Raw genomic sequence first — 23,243 nt, 5'->3', positions numbered from 1 at the left:
ATATACTTTTTACTCCAATAGACATTTATCATGGTCTAGAATAGATATGATATGGTTGACAATGGACTTGACCTCGAATATAGAAGAAATAGCCATAGAGGCTAATACCTGGGCAGATCATAATCCAATGATGATGAGTTGGAAAGGACAAAGGAGAAGGTCCAGATGGACTTTAAACACTACAATTTTAAAAGAAAAGGATTTCCTACAGAAGATGGAGAAAGAATTAGCTTTTTTTTTAAAGAAAAGAGAAAAGAGGATACATCACTGCAGAATCGATGGGACACCATGAAAGCCTATGCCAGAGGCCTGATTATAGACTATATAAGGAAAAGAAATATTAAGAAAAGACAAGCATATAAAACTTTAGAGGATGATTATAAGACATTAGAAAAAGAACTGCAGAAGTTCCCACAAAAAAAAGACTTTAAAATGAAAATGGATACGATTAAACATAAAATGGGATTATTAGAGAAAGAGGAGTTAGCACAAAAAATCAGGAATGCTAAACAGAAATATTTTGAAGATGCTAATAAACCAGGCAGATGGCTAGCGTATAAATTGAAAAAAGAAAGAAGCTCAAGGAAAATAACTCAGCTAACAGATGATCAAGGACAAATTAGATTTGGAAATGAGGAAAAGAAGAACATTGTACAAGACTATTACAAAAAGTTATATGAAAAGGAAAAGAGAGAAGAGGAAAATATTAAACAATATTTACATAAGGCGAATTTACCTCAGATCCCAAAAGATGTTGAGATGATGTTAGAAGGGAATATAACAATGATGGAGTTGACAGAGGCTATTAAAAAACAAAAAAGTGGGAAAGCACCAGGTCCAGATGGATTACCGGTGGAATATTATAAGACTTTGCAGGAATCACTGAGTCTCCCATTACTAGAAATTATGAATGAAGTAATGTTACAGAAGGAAATACCCAACTCATGGTTAGAAGCATATATTACACTTATTCCAAAAAAAGATAGGCATTTATGAGGTTTCTCTCCTGTGTGGATCCTTTGATGTACATAAAGATTTCCCCTCAGACTGAAGCTCTTTCCACACTCCAGGCATTTATGAGGTTTTTCTCCTGTGTGGATCCTTTGATGTACATAAAGATTTCCCTCAGACTGAAGCTCTTTCCACACTCCAGGCATTTATGAGGTTTTTCTCCTGTGTGGATCCTTTGATGTATATAAAGATTTTCCCTCAGACTGAATCTCTTCCCACACTCAAGGCATTTATGAGGTTTCTCTCCTGTGTAGATCCTTTGATGTATATAAAGATTTCCCCTCAGACTGAAGCTCTTTCCACACTCAAGGCATTTATGAGGTTTTTCTCCTGTGTGGATCCTTTGATGTACATAAAGATTTCCCCTCAGACTGAAGCTCTTTCCACACTCAAGGCATTTATGAGGTTTTTCTCCTGTGTGGATCCTTTGATGTGTATAAAGATTTCCCCTCAGACTGAAGCTCTTTCCACACTCAAGGCATTTATGAGGTTCCACCCCCTGAATGGATCCTTTGATGTGTATAAAGGGCGCTGCTATGACTGAAGTTCTTTCCACACTCCAGGCATTTATGAGATTTTTCTCCTGTGTGGATCCTTTGATGTGTATAAAGGTTTCCCAACTGACTGAAGCTCTTTCCACATTCCAGGCATTTATGAGGTTTTTCTCCTGTGTGGATCCTTTGATGTATATAAAGATTTCCCTTCAGACTGAATCTCTTTCCACACTCAAGGCATTTATGAGCTTTCTCTCCTGTGTGGATCCTTTGATGTACATAAAGATGTCCCCTCTGACTGAAGCTCTTTCCACACTCCAGGCATTTATGAGGTTTTTCTCCTGAGTGGATTCTTTGATGTGTATAAAGATGTCCCCTCTTACTGAAGCTCTTTCCACACTCCAGGCATTTATGAGGTTTTTCTCCTGAGTGGATTCTTTGATGTGTATAAAGGTTGCTCCTATCACTGAAGCTCTTTCCACACTCCAGGCACTTATGAGGTTTTTCTCCTGTGTGGATAATTAGATGCCTTTGAAGATTTCCGTTTGTTTTGAAGGTTTTTCCACATTCCAGGCACTGATGTTTCTTTGCTTTCTCCCAAATAAAATCAGCAATGAAAACGCTTTTTGCTGCATTTGGGCCAAAACTAAAAATTAACAAACAGCTACCGAAGAAGCGAGCGAGCAAGCCGATGCCTCAAGACCTGCCCGCTCCCATCCTGACTACGAGAACGCCGACGCCCGAACCCAGAGAGCCCTGCCGGTACCGCCCTACGCCACAAACCGAAGCAAGCACCAAAGCCCTCAGGGGAAGAGGAAGAGCAGCCGCCGTCGTCAAGACTCCCAAAATTGAACCAGAGACCGATTCATCTGAAGAGGAGCAGAACGAGCGAGCCACAATGGAGAGAACCTTCCACGACGACTCCAAAGAAGAAATGGACAACGCGCATGCGCAAAACTACGCAGACGGTCCGGGAAGACATGAACTGGCGAGGAGACCATGCAGACTCGTTGCGAGCATCCCCATGCCGTTTTGCAATTTTCTACACTTGCGAGACCACGGACTACCTCAGGTTGTAAGTAATGGACACAATAATGTCGGAAATTTACCCAGTGACTTCCCAAAGCTAAGGGTTGATGGCGTTAATTTGCAAGAATGGTATCAACAGCTCTAGGTTGTCTTTATGAAGGAAAACTTATTATTTTTTATCACTAGTCCCCCAAAAAGACCTTGGACTCTAAAAATAGATTGTTTACACCATAGAGCATTTTTCTTAATAATATCTAGTGTGTCTCCTGCAATGTATCATAGCATTAAGCCAAATCTGACTGTTTCAGAAATCATTCAATGCATGTTTAATTTATTTCACAGTGACAGTGTAGCTACCACCACAAGGATGTCTAAAGATTTCTTTTCATCTAGGGTAAAACCAGGGGTTTCCATAAGTGAGCATTTAATATATTTAAACAAAATAAGAGCTGAGCTGCATTTGAGGGGGGAAGTGATTTCAGACCAAACAATGAAAAGTGTTATTATCAACTCACTTGATTCATCATGGGACAATTTTATGTCACATTTAGACACTATCAATCTAGGATATTTATCCATAGAAAGTCTATCCAATAAACTGATAGCAGAAGACAATTCAAGAAGGAATCGTTCTAGCAATCACACAGAACACAAACCATATAGGAAAGTAGCTTTCCAAGAAAAATATAATGAAACATTTAAATGCCACAATTGTGGATCCAGGGAACACAATAGAAGAGACTGTCCCAAAATTTCAAGAGAAAGGCATAGGTCAGAATATAGAAACAAATACAATTATAGACAGTCTTTCATAGATAGACATAGATATAGGAGCCCACCAAATTACAAAGAGAATAGAGGGGGCAGAGATAATTCAAAGGATAGAAAATCTGGCTCACTGAACGGGCTAAATAAACAAGACAACACTAACATACAGCAAAATGAGAACAATAATTGGCTTATTGATTCTGGAGCAACTAATCACACCACTAATAACAAAAATATATTGTCTTCATTTGCAGAAGATAAATTTGTAATAAAGGTAGCTAACCAAGAAAAGGTGCAAGTATTAGGTAGAGGGAATGTAACCTTGCCTGGTCTAGGAAAAATAGAGGGGGTATTGCTAATACCTGAGATACCTCATAACATACTAAGTGCTATAAAACTAAGTAGAGATTCTGACATTAACATTGTTTTTTCAAAAGGAAAAGCGATTTTGGAGAAGAATAAAATAAATATAGGCACAGTGATGATTAAAGGAGGCCTACCTTATCTGATAACTAAGGAAAAATGGTTGCATAACATTGACTCAAATATGGAAGATTGTATTGAAGTAGATGATGAAAATATTAGCAATAGTGACAATGATGAGTGTAAAACATCTCATGATCACAAAGATGCACACAATGAAAAAAAACCAAAAATAGGTAAGCCAATTCATGATGAGTGTGCTCACATCTTACATAGGAAGTTAGGACATGCCAGTTTTCCTGTAGTACAAAAAATGACTGAACACGCAGAAGGTGTTAAAATAAAAAATTGTGAAAACTATTTGGAATGCTCAGTATGTAAATCTACAAAACTAAAAACTAGCCCCAGGCCAAGAAAATCTACTAGATCAACTAACAAAATTTTTGATTTAGTACACATGGACTTAGTTGGTCCATTAACTCCATCAATCACTTATAGAAAACGTTACTTCCTGACAATAGTGGACGATTATAGCCGCTATGGGTTTGTTTATACATTAAAACACAAAGATGAAACATTTCAAAAATTTAAAGAATTTTACAAACGCATAGAAACACAACACAACATCAAAATAAAACAAATTATGACAGATAGGGGATGCGAATTCATGTCTAAAGAATTCTCCCAATGGTTAAAAGACAAAGGAATGTTACATTACACATCTAGTCCATTTTCTGCGTTCCAGAACGGGATTGCAGAGAGGAAAAATTCCACATTACAAACCATGATTAGATGCACATTGGAAGATGCTGGCTTAAGCAAACAATTCTGGTCAGAAGCCTTACATTATTCAAATTACACACAAAATAGAACATGGTCCAGCATTGTAAATAAGACACCATATGAAGTGATGTATAATAGAAAACCAAAATTAGCACACATGCATATATTTGGAGTCACTGCAGACGTACACATACCTAAACAATTAAGAAGAAAGGGAGAAAACGTATCCAGAAGACTCAGATTTATGGGATATGAAACCGGTACTAAAGGGTACAGATTCATTGATAACAATAACAAATTTATAGTCTCCAGAACAGCTGTGTTCCATGAACAGGCTAACTGGTCTAAATTACATCTTAATGAAATATTTCCAAATAAATATAAAGGTACAAAATCTCATGAAGAAGGGATCATAGAAAAGCAAAATATCAACAAAAATAAGAACAAAACCAAAATTTGGACAAATAGCCAACACAAAATTAAGACAGACACATTAACAAAAAAGGAAGCAATATATTTGCATGATAACGATAGTAAACCTGAAAAAACCATTAGAAACACCAGAAATCAAATGCCAAATAAATACAAAGATTACATAATGCATATGGATGGTGAGCCAACAACACCCAATACATATGAGGAAGTGTTAAAACTCCCTCGTGAAGAAAAGGAAAAATGGGAATTAGCGATGAAAAAAGAGATGGAAAGTTTACAAGGATTAAATGTATTTACACCTGCAATTGCACCTAAGGATAAAACAATTATTGGTACCAGGTGGATATATAAAATTAAGAACTTAGAGGGAGGCAATACTCTATACAAAGCTAGACTAGTTGCACAAGGTTATGCACAGAAATATCCGGAGGACTATACTGACACGTATTCCCCCACAGTAAGAACAGAGAGTGTCAAAACAGCTCTAGTGGTAGCATCAGCACTCAACCTTGATGTATTTCAATACGACATACAGATTGCGTATCTACACGCTAAACTAGATAAAGAAATATACGTAAGAGCACCTCACAGTCAATACACAAACAAAAATGAAATTTGGTTGTTAAACAAGAGTTTATACGGGTTAAAACAATCTGGTAAACGATGGTATGATTGTTTAGTGAAAGTACTTAGAACCATGGACTTCAACGCTACTACTGCTGATAACTGCTTTTTTGTCAAAAAGGATGATGATTACATTGAATTTGTATTGATTTATGTGGATGACATTTTATACATAGGAAAACATAAAGAGAGAAGAGAAACCTTTGTAAACAAACTAAATGAACATTTCTCGTTAAAATCTCTAGGTAAAGTAAACAAATATCTTGGTGTCCAAATTAATAAGACTAGAAGGGGATTCAAACTTACTCAGAGAGATAAGATTGTAGAACTTTTAAATAAATGCAATTTAAACAATGCCAAACCTTGTGATACTCCTATGCAAACTGATTTTCTAAGAAATACTGATGAATCTTCCCCCGAATTCAAGGATAACACGTTTTATAGATCAATCATAGGTTCACTTCTTTATTGGACTAGACCAGATATCGCCTTACCACTCAATCTATTATCCAGACATGTCAGCAAACCAACAATGTATCACTGGGAAGCTGTTAAAAGAATTTTAAGATATCTGAAAAGTACACTAGACTTTTGCTTAATATTAGAACCTAAAGACAATAAAGAACCAAAGCTTACATGTTATGCAGATGCAGATTGGGCTGGAGACACCTCATGTAGAAAAAGTACATCTGGTTATATATTTCTCTTAAATGACTGTCCAGTTTACTGGTATACTGGTAAACAAGAACTAGTGGCCACTTCAACGACAGAAGCGGAATATGTTTGTTTATCCAAAGTGCAAATAACCTTGTATGGTTTAATGATTTAATTTCAGATGTTTGGAAAAAACCTGTTTTGCCTTTTGTTATGCATGAAGATAATAAAGCAGCCATTGAAATATCTAGATCTGATGCCATTGGACAAAGGTCCAGACATATAGATATAAAATTTAAACATGTGAGACAATTATCTCAGGATGGATTTATTAAAGCAGTGCATTGTGATACCTCAGAACAATTAGCTGACATATTAACAAAGCCTTTGCCTTCTAAGCAACACAAATATTTAACTTCTAAATTGTATGTATTGTATTGTCCTGAATCTGAGTGTAATTGGTGTTGTATAACGAATCGGCATTTAGAGGGGGATTTGTCAGATGTAAATGCCTTATTCTCTAATGTGTAAATAATATATGAACGGGGTATCAGGGGTTAACTTATTCTTCACTTCTTAATGTATTCATAATTCACCACTCCCACTTATAGCTCCACCCATTGTATATATAAGGAGCCACCTACACCCTTTTCCTTGCTTCTATCTGTGAATATTCAGTGAATATAGAATGCCTATTGTAAATAAAAGGAAATATATTTAAACCTTTAACTCTTACTAATATTATTGAGTCTGATCCTGAAAATATTGCAACATATATATTTTCTCTACTAAATTTCTCCGGTAAGATACCCAACAGGAACAGCTCCGGTTTAAGATCAATGTGTTGCTGTATCAGTTTTTGTGATTATTGTGATTATTGTGCCCAATAATTTCTCGCTTCTGGACATGTCCACCACATGTGATAGTACGATCCCGATGTCTGGTGGCATTTCCAACATTTAGCTGATTTATCTTTGAACATTTTTTCCAATCTATATCCGGTGACATGTGCCATCTATAAAACATGTCACCGGAAAGATTGGCAAAAATGTTCAAAGATAAACTTTGTTTAAATTTTTAAATAAATGTTGTACCAAGATGTTACACTGATTGATTAATGATGATTGTTTAAAAATAAAAATAAAAATTCTCAAAAAAAAAAAAAAAGAGAGAGTGGAGCTTCCCTTGACAGAGGCAGTCTACATCCAAAAATCTGCCTTTTGTGCCAAAATAGGAGAACTGGGCAGCTTGAGTGATTGGTTTGGTCACCTCCTTCAGACATTTGCCTGGCACTGGTGGGTGTGGAAAAGGCGGAGCAGGTGAGCCTTGGGAGGAGGCCAAGGGAGGCCTGCCATCTCTGGGGGAATTCTGAGGGCTTCATGCAGGCTCAACTGCCAGTTACTGTCAGTTATCAGAGTGAAGGTGCCTTCCAAGAGGTGGGTTGGTTTCTGAAGGGCTCCTGGACTCTGGGAAATCTTCCCTCTATTTGCAGCCAATTTACCAGAGTTGTATTGCAAGGGTGAAAATGCCCATTTGGCCTCTTACCTGCCTGGGTGCCCCTCCAACCTCTGCCCCCCCCACCTTGCTTAGGGAGGGAGCCTGGATGAGGGGGTTCCAGTCCCAGAAGGGTCCCTCAACCTCTGCCTGTCAGCATGCGGGAGGGGCCCCCCGAAGGAGAGACCGGACCCCAAAGATCAAAGGGAGGGCCCCCCCCGTCTCACCTCTACGCGGGACTCGGGACTTGTGCAGGCGCCCTCTGGCTGCTTGAAGGAAGGCGGACGCCGATTTAGCTGATGAAGAGAAAGCCTAGTAATGGGGGACTTTATCCTGACAACTGGGGGACACCCAGTCTCTGCACCTAGTGGGGGATCAAAGAGGTCCCCCATGAGTCATTTAAATCATTCTTTTAACTGCCCACCATTCAGTCAACTCACTGCAGCTCCCCAAAAGCTGTTTTAAAAACAATACAACACATTAAAACATGGAAAATAAAAACAAAGAAAAGCCAGGCGCCAATCCATGCCTCCTCCTCCTTGTCTGACCTCCCAGCGCCTGTGTCCCTCCCTAGGACACAGAATCAGGTTTCTTTTCATACTCCATACAATAGAAAAAGTTGGGATATTCGAATAGAATAGAATAGAATATTTTATTGGCCAAGTGTGATCGGACTCACAAAGATACGTTCATCAAGAATCATAAAGATAATTTTCCATTTAAGATACATTAATAATTTAGTTTATTCAGGTTGAAATGGAGCTTAGTTATGTAGCATGAAGCTGTATATTCTGCAATATTTACATTTTTGGTAAACTCATTCAATGAATCCAAGCACCACAAGCTGAAATAACATGCACTGCATTGATACATCCACAGAGTTTCACAGTAACCATGAGATAACTCATAAAGCAAGGGCAGGAATATTCCTTTTCCCCATTTTTCTTCAAATATACTGTATGTAGACTGCAAACTGTATGACTGTTTCAAGAGAAATGCATCTGTACCCTCAGCCTCTAAGTGTGAGGGGGAAGGGCAAGCAGTAAAAATGGAAGTGAAACCTTCTAAGCAGCTTCTAAATATACTAATAAAGAGCACCTGTCATTTCACATCCATCATGGCAGGGACAATAGAAAAAGTCCTTTATTATTCAGCCTGAGAAAATCCCTTATTTGGCAGTTATTATTAACCCTTCTTTACTCAATTGAAGAAAAAATAAATAAATAATTCCTCTTATTCGAATTGTTATAAATATATAATTATTCTGATGCTTTGTACATACATTGAGAGCTTGTGAACTGGAGAAAAATTCCTTGTGTGTCTATTCACAGTTGGCGAAATTAAAAATTCAATTCAGTTCAATTCCTGAGATACAGTCTGGGACTGTAAATTTAAAGGCAATTTATTAGAATATTGTAGCAAAGAGATTTCCCTTAATGAAAAGAGGGAATCCAGGACACAGAATTGGGTTTCATTTTATACTCCATACAGTAGAAAAAAAAATACAAAACAAGAGCTGATTGCATGGAAGAAATCACTCTGCTCAAGTTACAGTTACATCAGAGACATGGACAGTAACATCCCATAATATTAAGCTTAAGCATTAAAAGAACATTCACATGGGAAATGGCATGTCTCTTGTGAAAAGGTACGATTTAGACCAGTTGAAAAATCTAGCATGTACAATTGAAACAGTCCTTTATTATTCAGCCTGAGAAAGTCCCTTATTTGGCAGTTATTATTTACCCTTATTGTCTTCTTTACACATTTGGAGTAAAGATAAATAATTCCTCTTATTGGAATTATTATAATTATCATGAATATGCACTAGGTGAATTCCTAATGTGTCTATTCACACTTGGCCAAATTAAATATGCAATTCAATTCAATTCCCGAGATACACCGTGACTGAAGGTCTTCGCACACTCAGGTGTGTTTTTCATTTTTCTCCCACGTGAATTCTTTGGTGTCGATTGAGGCTACTACGCTCAGTATAGCTCTTTCCACACTCCAGGCATTTATGAGGTTTCTCTCCTGAGTGGATCCTTTGATGTATATAAAGATGTCCCCTCTCACTGAAGCTCTTTCCACACTCAAAGCATTTATGAGGCTTTTCTCCTGAGTGGATCCTTTGATGTGTATACAGGTGGCTACTCTGACTGAAGCTCTTTCTACACTCCAGGCACTTGTGAGGTTTTTCTCCTGAGTGGATCCTTTGATGTGTATAAAGGTTGCTCCTCCGACTAAAGCGCTTTCCACACACCAGGCACTTATGAGGTTTTTCTCCTGAGTGGATCCTTTGATGTGTATAAAGGTTGCTCCTCCGACTAAAGCGCTTTCCACACACCAGGCACTTATGAGGTTTTTCTCCTGAGTGGATCCTTTGATGTGTATAAAGGTTGCTCCTCTGAGTGAAGATCTTTCCACACTCCAGGCACTTATGAGGTTTTTCTCCTGAGTGGATCCTTTGATGTCTATAAAGATGTCCCCTCTCACTGAAGCTCTTTCCACACTCAAAGCATTTATGAGGCTTTTCTCCTGAGTGGATCCTTTGATGTGTATACAGGTGGCTACTCTGACTGAAGCTCTTTCCACACTCCAGGCACTTATGAGGTTTCTCTCCAGAATGGATCCTTTGATGTTTATAAAGGTCGTTCCTCTGACTGAAGCTCTTTCCACACTCCAGGCACTTACGAGGTTTCTCTCCAGAATGGATCCTTTGATGTTTATAAAGGTCGCTGCTCTGACTGAAGCTCTTTCCACACTCAAGGCACTTACCAGGTTTCTCTCCAGAATGGATCCTTTGATGTGTATTAAGGTTGCTCCTCTGACTGAAGCTCTTTCCACACTCAAGGCATTTATGAGGTTTTTCTCCTGAGTGGATTCTTTGATGTGTATAAAGGTTGCTCCTATCACTGAAGCTCTTTCCACACTCCAGGCACTTATGAGGTTTTTCTCCTGTGTGGATAATTAGATGCCTTTGAAGATTTCCGTTTGTTTTGAAGGTTTTTCCACATTCCAGGCACTGATGTTTCTTTGCTTTCTCCTGGATCCTCTGGGGCTTTCGGGGTCTTCCAAAGGAGCCTCCGCCCTCCAGCCCCGTCTCGGGGTCTCTGCCTGTTTCCTCCTCCCCGCATCGCCCTCCAGGCAGCCGCCTTTCCCGGGCTCCCCCTGGGCTCCTCCCTCCTGTAGCCCCGGAGCCCCCCGGCCTTTCCCTGCCGTCTCCCGGGGAAGCCACGCCGGGGCCCGCTCTCCTCCTCCTCCTCTCGGCCGCCGCCTCTTTCCTGCATCCGCCGCCATCCTGCAGGGGAGAAAGAGAAGAGGGTCATGGCTGCATCCCGTTCCCCGCAGGGGCAGCCCAGGCCCAAGCCCCCCCCTCGTGCGGACCAGAAAAACTCTCCCGGACTACGATTCCCAGCATACTAACATCATCTTTGCTAGAAGCGAGAGAGACCCCTCATGGCAACCCTCAGCTACAAATATTCCCCTTCATTTTCTTGGATTTGTTCTCCACCTTATCAGTAAAAGTAAGAAAGGCAGGTTGCAAATAAATAAATATACTCTCTCCATGTGACTCTCTCAAGTGTGTTTCTAAGCAGCATCAACTATTTGATCCAGGACAATTCTTGTTCCTAGGTAGAAGAACTAGGAATTCCTGCACAAAAGCAGAGCAACTCCAGTTAAAGAGGACTGGAGGCTCCGAATCTCCTGCCAACGGTTCCTGCTGGTGAATTTCCTCATAGAAATCAATAGCTCATTGTTGGAAAAAGGAAACAAAATCGTGGAATTTTGATAGGATCCAAGTTGGTTTCTTTCTGGGTCCCTTTAACTGCTGGATCCCTCAACATTTGGAACTTGGCCAAAAGAGGCTCATGTGCTTTGGGGGTTCAGCATCATTAAGCTGTAAGGTCCCAAAATATACTTGAGTCACCAGAATGCGAAAGACAGAGACTCAAGACGAGGCTTGCAAAAAAAAGCAGATTTTATTCATGGCCAAAAACAAAATACTGGGTGGGACTATATCCGGAACATACAGATACAATGCATGCGAGGAGATAGGCACCCCTTGGGGAAGGTATGGCGTCCTTTTATACCCTGAGAGACATCAGCTTAGTACCCAATTCTGGCCTCCTAGTTTAGCTTTGTGTATTCCTTGTTGCCCTGCAAGGGAATAGAAGCCTCCCAATTAGCCTTATCTCTTCCTGTTGCGTAATTTTAAGGATCAGACTCAATAATTGGTTTAAGAATAAAGTATTCAAACAAAACACTGTTTATTTACAGTAGGCATTCTATATTCACTGAATAATCGTAGATAGAAGCAAGTAGGAGGTGCATACAGCTCCTTTTATATACACAAGGCGGAGCAAGATATGGGAGTGGTTACATATGAATATATTAAGTGATGAAAAATAAGTTAACCCCTAATATCCTGAGTATATATACTATTTACATATTGGAGAATAAGGCATTTACTCGTGACAAATCCCCCTCTAAATGCCGATTCGACATACAACAATAATTACATTCAGATTCAGAACAATATAAAACTTGCCATTTGGAAGTTAGGTATTTGTGCTGTTTAGAAGGCAAAGGCTTTGTCAATATGTCAGCTATTTGCTCTGATGTTTCGCAATGAACTGCTTTAATAAATCCATCTTGAGATAATTGTCTCACGTGCTTGAATTTTATATCTATATGTCTGGATCTTTGACCAATAGCATCAGATCTAGATATTTCAATAGCAGCTTTGTTATCTTCGTGTATGATAAATGGTAATGAAGGTTTCTTCCAAGTATTTGACAATAAATCATTAAACCATACAAGATTATTGGAGGCTTTAGACAAACAAACATATTCTGCCTCAGTTGTTGAGGTGGCTACTAAATCTTGTTTTCCAGTGTACCAGTAAACTGGACAATCGTTAAGAAAAAATATATAGCCAGATGTGCTTTTTCTACATAGAGTATCACCTGCCCAATCCGCATCGGCGTAACATGTGAGGATGGGCTCCTTGACATTATTAGGTTCCAATAATAAGCAGAAGTCTAAGCTGTGCTTTAAGTACCTTAATATTCTTTTAACGGCTTCCCAATGATACATTAGGGGTTTGCTGACGTACCTGGATAACAAATTGAGGGGCAAAGCAATATCAGGTCTAGTCCAATTAGAAATATATAAAAGGGAACCAATAACTGATCTGTAGAGTGTATTATCTTTAAATTCAGGGGATGATTCATCTATGTTCCTTAAGAAGTCAGTTTGCATAGGAGTGTCACAAGGCTTAGCATTATTTAAATTACACTTGTTTAGGAGTTCTACAATCTTATCTTTCTGTGAAAGTTTGAATCCTTTTTTGGTTTTACTGATTTGAACACCAAGATATTTATTTACTTTCCCTAATGATTTTAAAGAAAAATGTTCATTTAGTTTTGTTACAAATGTCTCTCTTTTTTCTTTATGTTTACCTATATACAAAATATCATCCACATAAATTAACACGAATTCTAATGAGTCACCCTCTTTTTTGACAAAGAAACAGTTGTCAGCAGTAGTAGCATTGAAATTCATAGTTCTGAGTACTTTGACCAAACACTCATACCAGCGTTTGCCAGATTGTTTCAATCCGTACAAACTTTTATTTAATAACCACGTTTCATTTTTGTTTGTGTATTGACTATGAGGTGCTCTTACATATATCTCTTTATCAAGTTTTGCGTGTAGATATGCAGTCTGTATGTCATATTGGAATACATCAAGGTCAAGTGCTGATGCTATAACTAAAGCTGTTTTGACACTTTCAGTTCTTACTGTGGGAGAGTATGTGTCTGTGTAATCCTCAGGATATTTTTGAGCATAACCTTGTGCAACTAACCTAGCTTTGTATAATGTGTTGCCTTCTTCTAGATTTTTAATTTTGTATATCCACCTGGTGCCTATAATAGTTTTGTCCTTAGGTGCAGGTGTACGTGTGAATACATTTAACTCTCGTAAACTGTCCATCTCCTTGGCCATGGCTGATTCCCACTTTCTTCTTTCTTCAGAGGGAAGCTTTAATACTTCCTCGTATGTGTTTGGTGTTGATGTTTCACTATCCATGTACATTACGTAATCTTTGTATTTGTTTGGTACTTGATTTCTGTTACATCTGATTGTCTTTTCTGGTTTACTATCGTTATCATGTAAGTATCTTGCCTCCTTTTTTGTTAACGAATCTGTCCTTATTCTGTGTTGACTGTTTGTCCATGTTTTAATTTTGTTTCTATGTGTGTTGTGATTACTTTCCTCTCTATTTATTTTATCTTGATGCTCAGTGTCTGAATTTGTGATTGGGAATATTTCATTAAGATGTATTTTAGACCAGTTGGCCTGTTCATGAAATACTGCTGTTCTAGAAATTATAAATTTGTTATTATTATCAATAAATCTGTACCCTTTTGTGCCTGTTTTGTATCCCATGAATCTAAGTCTTCTGGATACGTTCTCTCCTTTACGCCTCAATTGTTTTGGTATGTGTACATCCGCTGTGACTCCAAATATGTGCATGTGTGCTATCTTGGGTTTTCTACTGTACATTAGTTCATATGGTGTCTTGTTTATAATGCTGGACCAAGTTCTATTTTGTGTATAATTGGAATATTGTAATGCTTCTGACCAGAATTGTTTTCCTAAACCAGCATCTTCTAATGTGCATCTAATCATGGTTTGTAATGTCGAGTTCTTTCTCTCTACTACTCCATTTTGAAATGCAGAGAAAGGGCTAGACGTGAAATGTAGCATCCCTTTGTTTTTTAGCCATTGGGAGAATTCTTTTGACATGAATTCAGATCCCCTATCTGTCATGATTTGTTTTATTTTGATGTTATGTTGCGTTTCTACACATTTGTAAAACTCTTTAAATTTCTGAAAGGTTTCATCTTTGTGTTTTAAAGTGTAGACAAACCCGTAACGACTATAGTCATCTACAATAGTCAGAAAATAACGTTTTCTATATGTGATTGATGGTGTTAATGGACCAACTAAATCCATATGTACCAAATCAAAAATTTGATTAGTTGATCTTGTTGCCTTTCTCGGTTTGGGACTAGTTCTGAGTTTTGTGGACTTACATACTGAGCATTCCAAATAGTTTTTACAATTTTTTATTTTAACACCTTCAGCATGTTCAATCATCTTTTGTACTACAGGAAAACTAGCATGTCCTAATTTCCTATGTAAAATATGTGCACATTCATCGTGAATTGGTTTTCCAATTTTAGGTTTTTTGTCATTGGGTGTGTCATTAATAGATGTGTCTTTGTGACTATGAATTGTTTCATGTTCTTCATTATCACTATTGCTATTGTCTTCATTATCTATGTCATTGTTATCATCCATGTTGGAATCAATGTTGTGTAACCATCTTTCTTTTGTGATTAAATATGGTAGACCTCCTTTGATAACTACACTACCTAAACTTGTTTTGTTTTTCTCTAGTGTTGCTTTTCCTTTTGAGAATACTATATTTATGTCAGAATCCCTACTTAGTTTTATAGCACTAAGTATGTTATGAGGTATTTCTGGTATTAGTAATACCCCCTCTATTTTTCCTAGACCGGGTAAGTTTACATTTCCTCTACCAATGACTTGTACTTTTTCTTGATTAGCTACTTTAATTACAAATTTATCTTCTATAAATGAAGATAATATACTTTTGTTATGTGTAGTGTGATTAGTTGCCCCAGAATCAATGAGCCAATCATTGTCCTCTGACTGTGGTATGCTAGTTGTGTTATGTTTGTTTAATCCATTTAGTGAACCAGATCTTCTATCCTTTGAATTATCCCTGCCCCCTCTATGTTCTCTATAGTTGGATGGACTTTTATATCTATGTATCAATGGATGATTGTCTGTTATGGTATCTACTTCTATAATCAGTTTTTTGCCTTTCTCTAAGGAATTTAGGACAATCTCTCCTACTATGTTCTTTAGATCCACAGTTGTGGCATTCAATTGGTTCACGATATCTTTCTTGGAATGCTACCCTCTTATATTGTTTATGTTCTATGTGGTTATTACAACGACTCCTTCTTGAATTATCTTCAGCTATTAGCTTATTGGATAAATTCTCTATGGATAAGTACCCTAAATTAATTGTGTCTAAATGTGATATATAGTTATCCCATGATGGGTCTAGTGAGTTAATGATAACACTCTTCATTGTTTGATCTGAAATTATCTCTCCCCTTAAATGCAGTTCTGCTCTGATTTTGTTTAAAGATATTAAATGTTCACTTATAGTAACCCCTGGCTTTATCCTAGCTGAGAAGAAATCTTTAGACATTCTTGTTGTAGTGGCTACACTTTCACTATGAAACAATTTAAACACGCATTGAATAATTTCTGAGACAGTCAGATTTTGCTTAATACTATGGTACATAGCAGGAGATATACTGGAAATTAATAAGTAAAATGCTCTGTGGTGTAGGCAGTCCAATTTTAGGGTCCAAGGCCTTTTGGGGGGGGTTAGTAATAAAGAATAATAAGTTTTCTTTTAGAAAAACAACCTGAAGTTGTTGACACCATTCCTGCAAATTAATGCCATCTATTCTCAGTTTTGGGAAATCATTGGGTAAATTCCCAATATTGTTAGGTCCATTACTTACAACTGGAGGTAGTCCGTGATCTTGCAAGTGTTGATAGTTGCAGAATGGTGTGGGTATGCTTGCAACGAGTCTGAATGGCTCTCTCTGCTCTTCATGTCCTCCGAAGTTGTCTGCGTAGGTCTGCACATGCGCATTGCTCATTTCGCTCCTGTAGCTGTCGGGAGAGGTTCTCGCTGCTGCAGCTCCCTCGCAGCGTTCCTCCTCCGATGAATCGGTCTCCGGTTTGATCTTGGGAGTCCAGGTGACAGCAGGCGCTCGCTTTCTTTCGTTGAGATTATTCTTGTTGAGATCGCTGGTTCTTGAAATCGTCTGTGGCGTGGGGTGGTATTTGCAGGGCTCTCTGGGTTCAGGCGTCGGTGCTCTCATCGTTTGGATAGAAGCGGGTAGATCCTGAGACGTTTGTTTGCTTGCTTGTCTTTTCTTTATTTCTCGATTGCTAGCTTTTGCTGATTCTTTTGTGATTCTTAATTTTGGACCGAATGCTGCAAAAAGCGTTTTCATTGCTGATTCTATTTGCATTTCTATTGAAGTTTCTTCGATGTCTGTGTCTGATTCTTCTGAAGAGTAAATTTTCTTCTTTTTGTTTTTTGCATCATGTAAGGCTTTTCGCGCCAGATATTTTGAATTCTGCTTTCTGATTGGCTCTGCTTCGCTCATCTTAGTGGTCTGTTGGAACCAAGATGGCTGCCATTCAAAATTTTGTGTGGGACTGTTAGTCTTCTTTTCGGTTATGTTCTTATCTACAGGTAATTCGCTCACCATTTTTGATTCTTTAGGTTCTTCTGTTGCGATGTGTTTCTCTCTCGCTGCCCGTTGTTTTTTATTATGTCTTGGAGGTTCGCGATGAGATTTTCATCATTCTTTTGACTTTTTAAGAGTCTCAGTATCTCTGACCTGAGTTCGTTGTTTTCTATCTCGTTTTCTTCTTGGTCATCAGTATCATCCATTATTTCCTCGTTGTCTGTAGTGCAGTCTTCAGATTCTCTCAATATTGCGGTTGTGGATTCATCGATCATTTCTTGATCCGCTTCCATTTCTTTACTATGTGCCCTGGTGTTGGGTCTTTCTCTTTAGTTTCTGGAGTTTTCTCTCTTAGGCATATCTAAAGTTTTATTGAGTCAATTTAACCATCCTCTGCTACCAGATTGTTGCGTAATTTTAAGGATCAGACTCAATAATTGGTTTAAGAATAAAGTATTCAAACAAAACACTGTTTATTTACAGTAGGCATTCTATATTCACTGAATAATCGTAGATAGAAGCAAGTAGGAGGTGCATACAGCTCCTTTTATATACACAAGGCGGAGCAAGATATGGGAGTGGTTACATATGAATATATTAAGTGATGAAGAATAAGTTAACCCCTAATATCCTGAGTATGTATACTATTTACATATTGGAGAATAAGGCATTTACTCGTGACACTTCCTTTGTTCTCCCAATTGCTCATTTGGCCCCCTGGGCTGCAGGGAACAGATCAAAGGTGTAAGTTAGGGCTGAAGTGTAAATTATCCCTGGGATGATGATGTCTGCAGTTCCAGCTGAGATACCTACCATGCTCTTAGATAGCAGGAGAAAAACAGGAAGAAGATGGATATGGGTTCAGATCAAATGGCAGGAACAAATGTTTGACAAATACCAGAGACATTACAGAGGCCTAATAACAGAATGTGTTTGTTACAGGAGATACATAAAGGCATAATATATGTGATATACAAATGCAAAGGCATATATGTATTACAGGAACCTCAATGGTTACAGAATCTGGTATACCAGTATATCATATTCTAGTATTCTTTATTATATCCTTATTATTTTTTCCCTTCAAAGCTATGCAATATTTTGTTTTGGTAGAACTCGTTCAAGGGAGACAGGATTTTGTCCTGGATTGCTATATTGCTTTGAAATTCAGAAAAAGTTGCCTCACCTAAGCAGAAATAATGGAGGGAGCTCAGCTGGGATGATGGAAAAAAGCACAAAACAACATGACAACCACAAAGGGTGTGATGGGAAGTTTATCCAGAGCTACATTAATGAGTGGAGCTTCTGTGTCATCATATTCAACATGTATCATCATTTTCTTAGTACATAATTATCTTTCTTCTTACATTTGAATTTAATGTATTGTGAATTTAATGTATGAAATAAATATATTTCCCCTATATTTCTTATTTTTACATTGCCTATTGTCTATATTCAGTCTCTATCTATCGATAAAATTTCCCCCATATGCTGTAACACTCCGATTCTTCCTTCCCACTAATTGCTAATATTAATCTACTCATTTCTGCACATTCTAATATTTTCTTAATTAGCACTCCCTTTGTAGGAATTTTTTCTGCTTCCCAATTTTGTGCAAATACTGTTCTTGCTGCCTTTATTACATGTATAATCAAATATGTATTTTCTCTACTAAATTTCTCCGGTTAGATACCCAACAGGAACAGCTCCGGTTTAAGATCGATGTGCTGCTGTATCAGTTTTTGTGATTATTGTGATTATTGTGCCCAATAATTTCTCGCTTCTGGACATGTCCACCACATGTGATAGTACGATCCCGATGTCTGGTGGCATTTCCAACATTTAGCTGATTTATCTTTGAACATTTTTTCCAATCTATTTCCGGTGACATGTGCCATCTATAAAACATGTCACCGGAAAGATTGGCAAAAATGTTCGAAGATAAACTTTGTTTAAATTTTTAAATGAATGTTGTACCAAGATGTTACACTGATTGATTAATGATAAATTGTTTGTTTAAAAAAAATAATTTTTTTTCTCAAAAAGAAAACCAAAACAAAAGTGGAGCTTCCCTTGACAGAGGCAGTCTACATACAAAAATCTGCCTTCTGTGCCAAAATATGAGAACTGGGCAGCTTGAGTGATTGGTTTGGTCGCCTCCTTCAGACATTTGCCTGGCACTGGTGGGTGTGGAAAAGGCGGAGCAGGTGAGCTTTGGGAGGAGGCCAAGGGAGGCCTGCCATCTCTGAGGGAATTCTGAGGGCTTCATGACCTCACCCATGCAGGCTCAACTGCCAGTTACTGTCAGTTATCAGAGTGAAGGTGCCTTCCAAGAGGTGGGTTGGTTTCTGAAGGGCTCCTGGACTCTGGGAAATCTTCCCTCTATTTGCAGCCAATTTACCAGAGTTGTATTGCAAGGGTGAAAATGCCCATTTGGCCTCTTACCTGCCTGGGTGCCCCTCCAACCTCCCCCCCCACCTTGCCTAGGGAGGGAGCCTGGATGGGGGGGGGAGTCCCAGTCCCAGAAGGGTCCCTCAACCTCTGCCTGTCAGAATGCGGGAGGGGCCCCCCGAAGGAGAGACCGGACCCCAAAGATGAAAGGGAGCCCCCCCCCATCTCACCTCTACATGGGACTCGGGACTTGTGCAGGCGCCCTCTGGCTGCTTGAAGGAAGGCAGACGCTGATTTAGCTGATGAAGAGAAAGCCTAGTAATGGGGGACTTTATCCTGACAACTGGGGGACACCCAGTCTCTGCACCTAGTGGGGGATCAAAGAGGTCCCCAATGAGTCACTTAAAGCATTCTTTTAACTGCCCATCATTCAGTCAACTCACTGCAGCTCCCCAAAAGCTGTTTTAAAAACAATACAACACATTAAAACATGGAAAATAAAAACAAAGAAAAGCCAGGCGCCAATCCATGCCACCTTCTCCTTGTCTGATCTCCCAGCGCCTGGGGAAAAGCCGGGTGTTGAAGGCTGAAAGGCTGGAGGCCCTTTGAGAATCTGGCTCGTATCTCACAAAGCTTCCTTGGCCTTAGAGAGTCCCTTTAGCAGTTTCTGCTGGAAGACAAGGGGACCGTTGAGAGAATCCAACTGACAAGAGTTTCTGATGTCTGGGGAGGGTCTTACATGGTATGGACAGTTCACACCCCCAACAATGGAGGCCAAATTAGCCCTAGATTCAGCCACAGCACACTTGCTTCACTTAGGCACTGAGTGGGATGACTTATTTAAAGGCAACTTATTAGAATATTGTAGCAAAGACATTTCCCTTAATGAAAAGAGGGAATCCAGGACACAGAATCGGGTTTCTTTTTATACTCCACACAATAGAAAAAGTTGGGATATTCGAATAGAATAGAATAGAATTTTTTATTGGCCAAGTGTGATGGGACACACAAGGAATTTGTCTTGGTGCATATGCTCTCAGTGTACATAAAAGAAAAAATACATTCATGAAGAATCATAATTTTCCATTTAAGATACATTAATAATGTAGTTTATTCAGGTTGAAATGGAGCTTAGTTATGTAGCATGAAGCTGTATATTCTGCAATATTTACATTTCTGGTAAACTCATTCAATGAATCCAAGCACCACAAGCTGAAATAAAATGCACTGCACTGATACATCCACAGAGTTTCACAGTAACCATGAGATGACTCATAAAGCAAGGGCAGGAATATTCCTTTTCCCCATTTTTCTTCAAATATACTGTATGTAGACTTCAAACTGTATGATTGTTGGAAGAGAAATGCATCTGTACCCTCAGCCTCTAAGTGTGAGGGGGAAGGGCAAGCAGTAAAAATGGAAGTGAAACCTTCTAAGCAGCTTATAAATATACGATTAAAGAGCACCTGTCATTTCAGATCCATCATGGCAGGGACAATAGAAAAAGTCCTTTATTATTCAGCCTGAGAAAATCCCTTATTTGGCAGTTATTATTAACCCTTCTTTACTCAATTGAAGAAAAGATAAATAAATAATTCCTCTTATTCGAATTGTTATAATTATATCATTATTCTGATGTTTTGTACATACACTGAGAGCTTGTGAACCCGAGACTAATTCCTTGTGTGTCTATTCGCAGTTGGCGAAATTAAGAGTTCAATTCAGTTCAATTCCTGAGATACAGTCTGGGACTGTAAATTTAAAGGCAATTTATTAGAATATTGTAGCAAAGAGATTTCCCTTAATGAAAAGAGGGAATCCAGGACACAGAATTGGGTTTCATTTTATACTCCATACAGTAGAAAAAAAAATACAAAACAAGAGCTGATTGCATGGAAGAAATCACTCTGCTCAAGTTACAGTTACATCAGAGACATGGACAGTAACATCCCATAATATTAAGCATAAGCATTAAAAGAACATTCACATGGGAAATGGCATGTCTCTTGTGAAAAGGTACAATTTAGACCAGTTGAAACATCTAGCATGTACAATTGAAACAGTCCTTTATTATTCAGCCTGAGAAAGTCCCTTATTTGGCAGTTATTATTTACTCTTATTGTCTTCTTTACTCATTTGGAGTAAAGACCAATAATTCCTCTTATTGGAATTATTATAATGATCATGAATATGCACTAGGTGAATTCCTAATGTGTCTATTCACACTTGGCCAAATTAAATATACAATTCAATTCAATTCCCGAGATACACCGTGACTGAAGGTCTTCTCACACTCAGGTGTGTTTTTTATTTTTCTCCCACGTGAATTCTTTGGTGTCGATTGAGGCTACTACGCTCAATATAGCTCTTTCCACACTCCAGGCATTAATGTGGTTTTTCTCCTGAGTGGATCCTTTGATGTATGTGCAGATTTCCTCTCCTACTGAAGCTCTTTCCACAATCAAGACATTTATGTGGTTTTTCTCCTGAATGGATTCTTTGATGCTGGGAAAGTTTTCCTTTCTGACTGAAATTCTTTCCACACTCCAGGCACTGATACGGTTTCTCTCCTGAGTGGATCCTTTGATGCAGGTAAAGACTTCCTCTCCGATTGAAGCTCTTTCCACACTCCAGACATTTATGTGGTTTTTCTCTTGTATGGATCCTTTGATGTCCATACAGATTTCCTCTCCTACTGAAGCTCTTTCCACAATCAAGACATTTATGTGCTTTTTCTCCTGAATGGATTGTTTGATGCTGGGAAAGTTTTCTTCTCTGACTGAAACTCTCTCCACACTCCAGGCACTGATACTGTTTCTCTCTCAAATGGATTCTTTGATGCACGGAAAGATTTCCTCTCTGACTGAAGCTCTTTCCACACTCCAGACACTTATGAGGTTTTTCTCCTGTGTGGATCCTTTGATGTATATAAAGATTTACCTTCAGACTGAATCTCTTTCCACACTCAAGGCATTTATGAGGTTTCTCTCCTGTGTGGATCCTTTGATGTGTATAAAGATGTTCCCTCTTACTGAATCTCTTTCCAAACTCCAGGCATTTATGAGGTTTTTCTCCTGTGTGTATCCTTTGATGTGTATAAAGATGTCCCCTCTTACTGAAGCTCTTTCCACACTCCAGGCACTTATGAGGTTTTTCTCCTGTGTGGATCCTTTGATGTACATAAAGATTGCCCCTCAGACTGAATCTCTTTCCACACTCAAGGCATTTATGAGGTTTTTCTCCTGTGTGGATCCTTTGATGTATATAAAGATTTTCTCTCAGACTGAATCTCTTCCCACACTCAAGGCATTTATGAGGTTTCTCTCCTGTGTGGATCCTTTGATGTATATAAAGATTTCCCCTCAGACTGAATCTCTTTCCACACTCAAGGCATTTATGAGGTTTTTCTCCTGTGTGGATCCTTTGATGTACATAAAGATTTCCCCTCAGACTGAAGCTCTTTCCACACTCAAGGCATTTATGAGGTTTTTCTCCTGTGTGGATCCTTTGATGTACATAAAGATTGCCCCTCAGACTGAATCTCTTTCCACACTCAAGGCATTTATGAGGTTTTTCTCCTGTGTGGATCCTTTGATGTATATAAAGATTTTCTCTCAGACTGAATCTCTTCCCACACTCAAGGCATTTATGAGGTTTCTCTCCTGTGTGGATCCTTTGATGTATATAAAGATTTCCCCTCAGACTGAATCTCTTTCCACACTCAAGGCATTTATGAGGTTTTTCTCCTGTGTGG

The 23,243-nt window shown here is 38.6% G+C and overlaps 1 protein-coding gene and 1 pseudogene across 1 annotated transcript in view; both read right to left on the bottom strand.

The window, feature by feature from the left end:
- Positions 1 to 745: 745 nt before the first annotated feature.
- Positions 746 to 16,723, bottom strand: LOC148111728 (uncharacterized; annotated as a pseudogene).
- Positions 11,970 to 23,243, bottom strand: part of LOC148111727 (uncharacterized) — a 25,923-nt gene continuing 14,649 nt past the window's right edge. The window contains exon 4 of the mRNA XM_087879860.1: positions 11,970 to 23,232. Coding sequence (XP_087735986.1) covers positions 21,875 to 23,232 — 1,358 coding nt within the window. The 3' untranslated portion in view covers positions 11,970 to 21,874. The remainder of the gene's footprint in view (positions 23,233 to 23,243) is intronic.

Source organism: Pantherophis guttatus, chromosome 16 (assembly GCF_059756535.1).
Source record: "Pantherophis guttatus breed Tessera chromosome 16, ASM5975653v1, whole genome shotgun sequence".
Classification (NCBI taxonomy): Eukaryota; Metazoa; Chordata; class Lepidosauria; order Squamata; family Colubridae; genus Pantherophis; species Pantherophis guttatus.
The sequence above is the reverse complement of the archived record's forward strand: the minus strand, read 5'-3'. Positions and strand labels throughout refer to the sequence as shown.